The 7427-nt window shown below is 45.1% G+C and overlaps 1 protein-coding gene and 1 long non-coding RNA gene across 2 annotated transcripts; one reads left to right on the top strand and one right to left on the bottom strand.

The window, feature by feature from the left end:
- The first annotated feature begins 1373 nt into the window (after positions 1–1373).
- LOC134189019 (uncharacterized) lies at positions 1374–2371 on the top strand. Its single transcript, XR_009971419.1, has 2 exons — positions 1374–1874; positions 1927–2371. It is a non-coding gene; the product is annotated as an uncharacterized LOC134189019 (long non-coding RNA).
- Positions 2372–6253: 3882 nt separating this feature from the next.
- On the bottom strand, positions 6254–6962 carry LOC134188486 (uncharacterized). The gene is made up of 2 exons (XM_062656649.1): positions 6567–6962; positions 6254–6508 (listed from the first exon to the last, which is right to left on the bottom strand). Exons 1-2 carry the CDS (start codon positions 6960–6962, stop codon positions 6254–6256), a joined length of 651 nt encoding a protein of 216 aa, XP_062512633.1.
- Between the last annotated feature and the right edge of the window lie 465 nt (positions 6963–7427).

Here is a 7427-nt window from a genome sequence, read left to right as displayed (position 1 = left end):
TAGTGTCGGTAGTGTTGTTGTTGTTGTTGTTGTTGTTCTGGTCTGTGTGGTTGTTGTTGTTGCTGCCGCTCGTGTTGTTGTTGTTGGTGTCTCTGGTGGTCATCCGGTTGTCGGTGGTAGTGTTGTCTGTGGTGTTGTTCTTGTGTGTCGGGTCGTGGATGTCGGTCGGGGATGCGTAGGGACATGAGTGCTGGAGGTCTGTTGTTGTTGTCGAGTGTCCGGTGTGGGGGCACGTGGTTGGGGTGTTGTGTGCGTCGCGTGTCGTAGGTGCCTCTGTTGGTCGTTGTGTTGCGGGTCGTTCTGTTGAGGTAGTGTAGTTTTTTGTTCGTCTCTGTTTCAATTCGTTCTGGAGTCGGTCGATGTACTCTGTGTTGTCTCGCTGCTGTTGTCGGTGGTCCGTCTGTTGTCGTGTGTCGAGGCCGTCGGAGACGGCGTCTAGTTGTCGTTGTAGGTCTGTCGTTTCTCTCTCCAATTGTGTCTTTGTATCCTCTAGGTGTCGTAGTGAGAGTAACATGAGTTTGGACTCGGTGTCTCTCAGGATCGTCTCCCAGTTCTCTATAAGGTAGCCTGTTGCCCCACCTACGCAAGTCACACTCACCTTACCGCAATATTATCTTTTGAACTGCGCGCTCATTTCGAGCTCAAACACCGGCTGTGAACATGTCTACTTATGCCCTTTCTACTCGCGGGTTCGTTTTTTGCCAAAGTACGCGTTGCTAGGCTTTCGAGGTAGCCGTTGTTCTATTGTAGGTCGACCACGACCTTCGCTAAAACCGGTTGTAACTCGGCAGAATGGTAGAACGATGTATTTGAAGACACGTAGGTAAACCGATACATCTTTCTTACTTTATTAGAAGTACCAAGAACAATCTCAAATGCAACAATTAGCAATCTAGTCCAATGTCACGCCGTGAATTCGCCGCTACACGAACCAGACCTCTTCCTGTCGCTCATTATCAGTCGCAGACGTCCCCAACACTCGTCTATCCTCTCAATAACGTTTCAATCAACCTACAGACAAAGTCAAACCCCTAAACGAACGGATTACGAGAAAGGAAACGTGAATTACGGTGGGCGAGTCTGCTCGAATCGAGTTGTTCACGCCGACGCGTCTCCCAAAACGGTCGCTTGGCCAAAAAACGTTCACAGAAGGAAGAAACAGGTCGCCGAACGGTTTTCGAAAGAAATAACGGTCGGATTTGAGCTCTTTCGATGTCGAACGTCGGAACCAATCACTGAGACTAATCAATTATATAGCAACTGATGATTGGTCGCCACACAAATATCCAGGCGGAGCTATTGAAACACACGTGCGACAAATTATATGCTGAATGCTCATTGGCTGTCGCTAGGGACAATGGCGGGCGGAGCTAACACCACACCCATATTATGCGCATGGCACTACTGCGCAACATTTTCAATAAATAATATATAATATATCCGGTTACAACGGATGCATGCACGACGTCACAGATGATAGACGGGACTTCGTTCTATCCACGTGATCCTTTAGAACTCCCGTACGTTTCAGAATGGCGGCGCAATTTGACGAAGAAACCGACTGCTTGGAGTCGCACCGGCTGTCCAGACGAGTCTTCTTCGACTTCGTAAAGCTCTTCGCGTTGTCCGAATTAGAAGGATTCCTTTCGGGGTGTTGTTGCTGAATGGTATGTCTATGTTTTGAGATCGTTGGTTGTTTTTTTTGTGACAAGTGAAATTCGGCCTTTCTAGCGTAGGTGGGGCAACGGGCTACCTTTATGATAAAGGTGTCAGTCATTTGAGTGATGTTGGGGAGTTTGCGTATCTGTAGTCCTGTCGGTATCGTCTGTTGGTCGCTGCATTTGGTCAAGAACTCGATGTGGTGGTTCGTCTTGGTTAGAATGATCTTCTGGTGTATTTTCCATTGTATGGTGTTGGGGTCTGTAGGTGTGGCCTCGTCTCGCTCGTCCGTCTGGACTGCGGGGATTACCCGTTCCGTTTGCGGCGTGGCGACGTTCGTCGGCGGCGGTGGGTCGATTTCTTCGTTCTGTTCGACGTTTCGTTGGCGTGTTTCCGTGTCTGTAGGTGCCGGTGCGTATAGGGAGTCGAATGTGTGTGCGAATATCGACCGCGAGGTGTCGGTCGGAGGTAATGGATTGCCGTCGACCGTTGTCGTCCTCGAGACGGTCGGAAGTGTCTTCTTCGGTGTGCGAGGCGGTTGGGAAGTGGTGGAACGTGCGGGAAGTGCGTCGTGCTCCTGTCGTCGAGTGACTCTCTTGGTGCGGGCGGTCGGTTGGGAGGCGGACATGTCGGTAGAATCGAGGTGAACAGATAGTGCTCGGTAGTCGTGAAATAATATGATCTAATGTGAATAGACTGAGTTAAAACTATACCAACTCGTCGTGTCGCGACGTTTCGCAGTCTAGCTTCTTCTGGCGACGAGAGTCGGTCGTGCAAGAGTCTATAATAGTTTCTTTATGATTTCCTGGGCTGTTTGATGTTTTCAGAAACAATAGCTGTGTAGCTGTGTCGACAGTTCTCCAAGTTGCTGCGCAACATCATCAGTTACATCGATTTACGAAACATAATTTCCATTTTTAGCATCATAGGGAAAGCTTCTCTAATACCTGTGTAAGACTCCCTTTTTTGTATCATTTTAGAATAGTCAATATCGCCGATTTATGATTATACGAAACACAGTTGATCGAATCTTCAAAACATTCTGTGCAAACAGCTTCGTTCTTTCAGATGCTATGCGAGCAATATCCCACCAGATAATATAAACTGTTCAACTCGGCCTTCTGAATGTCGCTTATGGAATTGGCCTCTGGTAGATCAAGATTATGCTAATAGCTTTACCGGCTGCTCAAGTAAATCAACTACTAAGTCTCTATTATCCTCTTAATATCTGCCAGAAAATCCACTGTGTGCCTTCAAACTTTGTGCGATGCAAATGACCTTTAGTGCATATTTAAGAGCAAGTGGAAAAGAAATAGGGTTCTTAAGCCTAACAACAGTAAAATGGTTTTCTAGACAGTCCTGGGTAAAACGAGAAGTCAAATAGAAATTTTTATCCCACTGAAAGTAACTCCTCTTAGATACCAAGAACACTACTTGTTGACATGAGAACTCCCATTTGTACTGGCTTCCAGTCGCTTCTCTCTCCAATTTCATACCCTTAATCAGGGTGATCACTGATCTCAGAAATGTCACAGCCTCCACATAGGCACCAGGATTCATTTCACTTAGGACAGTTGCAGGATGCTTGCTAGACATTTGATCAAACGTCTTCAGGAACCATGCAGTTGTAAGGTACTCCTTTCCTCGGCCTTCTTGTACGAGGTAATGCAGTCCTAGCTCACTGACTTGCTAAGCCAATGCAAAGCGTGTGTTACCTTCATTTTCTCAAAATGTGATGGAGAAATAGTGGCATGAATAAGCTTTGGTGCTAATTTCAAATCATCTATGTTTAATACTTCTAAATCCATTATAGTTGCAATTGAGATAAAGTTAGACTTTGCCACTGATCAAAGTTCTCTTCAAATTCTTGATTATTTACGGAACATCTGCAGGAGAGTACAGCCACTTTCCCAAAATTTTGAAGATGGACAACTTTATTTACTATATCACAGTGTCTTCTATTCATAAGACCAAAAATTCTCCAAAGTGCTCTATTGACACTGCATATCACTAGTTACAGCTATACTAGTAGAGCTAGTATACTAAATACTAGTAGAGCTCTCAACTCAACAGGAACTACCTGCTCTACAACCAGCACGATACGACACACACACACACACACACACACACACACACACACACACACACACACACACACACACACACACACACACACACACACACACACACACACACACACACACACACACACACACACACACACACACACACACACACCAAGAGTATATTGTCTAGGACTAACGTTTACATAATAGCGCAACGTGTCAACAATAGTCTAGCTCCTCCCAACATTCTTATATTACTAGCACGCCCAACTATTACACTCTCCCCCCTTACTTCCTTGACTACATTACTTCAAGAACATGAACACGAACAAAATCGATCACCAAAGACTGTCAGGTCAAATCAAAGTCTGCCAATCGTCTGGGTAACATTACTTGTCTCCTTGGACGTCTTTCTGCAAGCTGTTGAAGTGGCTGTACTGGCGTTTGTACAGATATTTGGTAAACTTCAGCATACACTTACTTGTTCTTCTTTCATTGATGCTCTTTTGTCCTTCTTAGGTGTGGATCTTGTGATCTTGTTCCGAAGTTTCACATTCCTGTCGTTGAACGGCTGCACAGGCTCTTCTAGCGTCAGAGCTTGGACTTCAGAATGTCTATTCTTGGATATCGCTCCTTGATAAAATCCTTGTCTATAATAGGGTTTTACACGTTTTACATGCACTGGTTTTTGACCTCTGCTTCCTTTCCCCACTAGCTGTATGATAACGTTCGGTGCATGGTCAATCACCTTCACGATCTCATAAGGTTTGCCAATAGGAATGGACTGCATTGGCGCAGACACTCTTGCTTGTGCTCTATTTTTGTCTGACAAGCATGGCAACTTTTTACCCACTCAGTTGCTTGTAGAGTGTACCCTGGCCACCAAAACCTTGTATTAATTTTTTCAGAAGTCTTTTCAAGTCCGAAATGTCCGCTTTTGTCATGGCAGTGTTCTAATACCTCAGCAACCAAAGCATTTGGTAACACCAACCGGTTTTTGACTTTGATGATATTCCTGCCTTGCCCCTACTCGGTAGAGTACTCCATCTTCCATTTGTAGTTGAGGCCAAATCTTCTTTAGTGCCAACCAGCGTCGATTCTTTGCCTGTTGTGTTGGCACCTGCCTCCTAGGAAAATCATTCATCACTAGTGAGAGTAATGGATCGGCTTCCTGCAATTGTCGTAACTCTTGGACAGATCTTGTTACTCCAACACTAGAAAATGGCTTACTTTGTCTTCTGAGGTCATGTTGAAGACTAGGTGGGAACATGCTTTCTGGACACTCAAAACTCTCACTGCTCCTCTGTACTCTGAACTGGATGATCTCGAGACAAAGCATCTGCATTGACATTCTCACGACCAGGTCGATGTTGAATTTGCCAGTTGTATTCCTCTAACTACATTATCCATCTAGCAATGCGACCTTTCGGCTCTTTGAAAGACTTCAACCAAGACAACGGTTTGTGATCAGTTGTTAACACAAACTGGTTACCATAGAGATATGGCCTGAAATATGACACTGCCCACACAATTGCTAGTGCCTCTTTTTCAATACTGGAATAGTTTCGTTCAGGCTTCCTCAAAGTACGACCTGCATACCCAATAACACGCTCTACTCCATTTTGTCATTGTGATAGCACTGCTCCTATACCACAATCAGACGCATCGGTAGCCAATTGAAAAGGATTTGCTTCAGGACTCAAATTCGGAAAAGCCACAATAGGGTCACTCACCAAACATGATCTCAGACATTCAAAGGCTTCGTTGCATGCGACTGTCCACTCAAAACAACTATTTCGTTCAAGCATGGAAACAATGGAGCAGCCATCACCGAGAGAATCCTGAAATTAATTTGCGGTAATACCCTGCCAAACTTAGGAAGCGTCGAACAGCTGCCACATATCGAGGAACTGGAAAGTTCCTTACAGCAATTAGATTCCGCTCTGCTGGTTTCAACCCATCCTTTGACACCATGTGGCCTAAATATTCCACCGAACTTTTCGCAAAATGGCATTTTTCTGGGCGAAGCTTTAGTTCAGCTTTTTGCAAGCATTGAAGGACATCGGTAAGCCGCTCAAGACGACTACCAAAGGACCTTGATAATACGAGCACATCATCGAGGTAAACAAGACAAGCCACGCCTTGTATGCCAGAAAGAACTAAGTCCATAAGCCGTTGGAAAATTCCAGGTGCGTCGGTAAGTTCAAATGGCATTACATTAAACTAAAAATGACCTCGATGGCATATTAAGGCAGTCTTGTGTCGATCCTTTTCGTTGACAAGAACTTGCCAATAACCGCTGGCTAAGTCAAGAGTGCTAAGTATTTTGCGCCTCCAAGAACGTCAAGGTTGTCATCGACTTTGGGCAAAGGGTAAGAATCCCGACTTGTGACTGTATTTAATTTTCTGTAAGCTACACAGAATCGATGCTTACCGTCCTGCCTTTTCTTTACAAGAACAACAGGTGACGCCCATGCACTTGATGATGGTCGTATGACACCTTCTGCCAACATCTGGTCAACCTGTTCTTATACTACTGGTCGAACAGTATGTGGTACTCGTCTTGGCAACTGACGAACTGGTCTGGCTAAACCAGTTGGTATCGTGTGAGTGGCAACTTGAGTTCTACCCATGTCATGTGTTTCCTTCGAAAACAGATCTTCATAACCACTCAACAACTGATGTAATGTGAGACTTTCCTCAGTACTCAGAGCTGAATCCGACCAATCAAATTGCTTTAAGAATTCTGCATTCAGTGTTTCTGATGCCTTTTTCTCCGGACTCTCACTCAGTCCACAAGACTTCACATCAGCCATCGCACAGTTCGCCTAGCCTTGTGACCTTCAGCAATCGTCTTGGGCCATCCAGAAGTAATAGTTCAACTGGTATGTTTTCATCACCCTGTTGCTTCACTTCTACTAAAGCTCGAGCAACATGTACTCTTGTCCTCTCAATAAATATGGTATCTGCCTCCATTAGCCAAGTTACAGGCTCTACACTGCCAGTTTCTTCATGAACAACTTTAGCTTTAGCGATTATTGGTTTTTCTGCTCCCTCCAAGTGTTCATCCAGCACCACACTAAATTTCGATCGTCGTAGTGGTGTGGAAAGCTCAGCTACACCTCCGCTCCACTTTAAGCGTTCTTGAGGCAAATCCAGGATTATTCCATGGTTTAGGAGAAAATCCGACCCAATTGTAGGACAAGTGTCGAATTGTACCACAACAAACTGGTGCATGGTATGCCAGTGGCCTATTTTCACCTTTATACTCACTTGTCCAATCACTTTCAATGGATCTCCTGTTACTGTGGTCAAATTGGGTTCTTGACTTGAAGGAAAGATGGCATTGCTGTTTGGTCTACCATGTGGTCAGGAACAATAGAGACTACTGCTCCTGTGTCTACTAGGCAAGAAGCATTGTTGTGGTTTAGCTCAAGATTGAGCACAATGAAGTCTCCGTTACACCTGCAACAACATTCACTTGACTACGTTAACCACGCCCTTTCACACCACCTGCTGCTGTAAACTGTCTACCGTCTGATTGTTGAGGCAACGTGAATCTCCGTCCTGCTGTTGATTGCTGTATCCGTTGAGGGCAATCACGACCTAAGTGCCCAGTCTCAGGCAAACAAAACATGGTCCGATTGTAACTTGTTTACAATTGCTGCGGACATGTACTTCGCCACCGCACGCAAAACAGCG

Source organism: Corticium candelabrum, chromosome 13, assembly GCF_963422355.1.
Source record: "Corticium candelabrum chromosome 13, ooCorCand1.1, whole genome shotgun sequence".
Classification (NCBI taxonomy): domain Eukaryota; kingdom Metazoa; phylum Porifera; class Homoscleromorpha; order Homosclerophorida; family Plakinidae; genus Corticium; species Corticium candelabrum.
The sequence above is the reverse complement of the archived record's forward strand: the minus strand, read 5'-3'. Positions and strand labels throughout refer to the sequence as shown.

What these genes read in the sequence shown, in the direction of transcription:
- LOC134188486 (XM_062656649.1), bottom strand. Translation starts at nt 6,962, where the DNA reads ATGCACCAGTTTGTTGTGGTACAATTCGACACTTGTCCTACAATTGGG. An exon ending in GCCCAAGACGATTGCTGAAG is followed by an intron (nt 6,509 to 6,566) that starts GTCACAAGGCTA and finishes GGACTGAGTGAG; the next exon opens with AGTCCGGAGAAAAAGGCATC.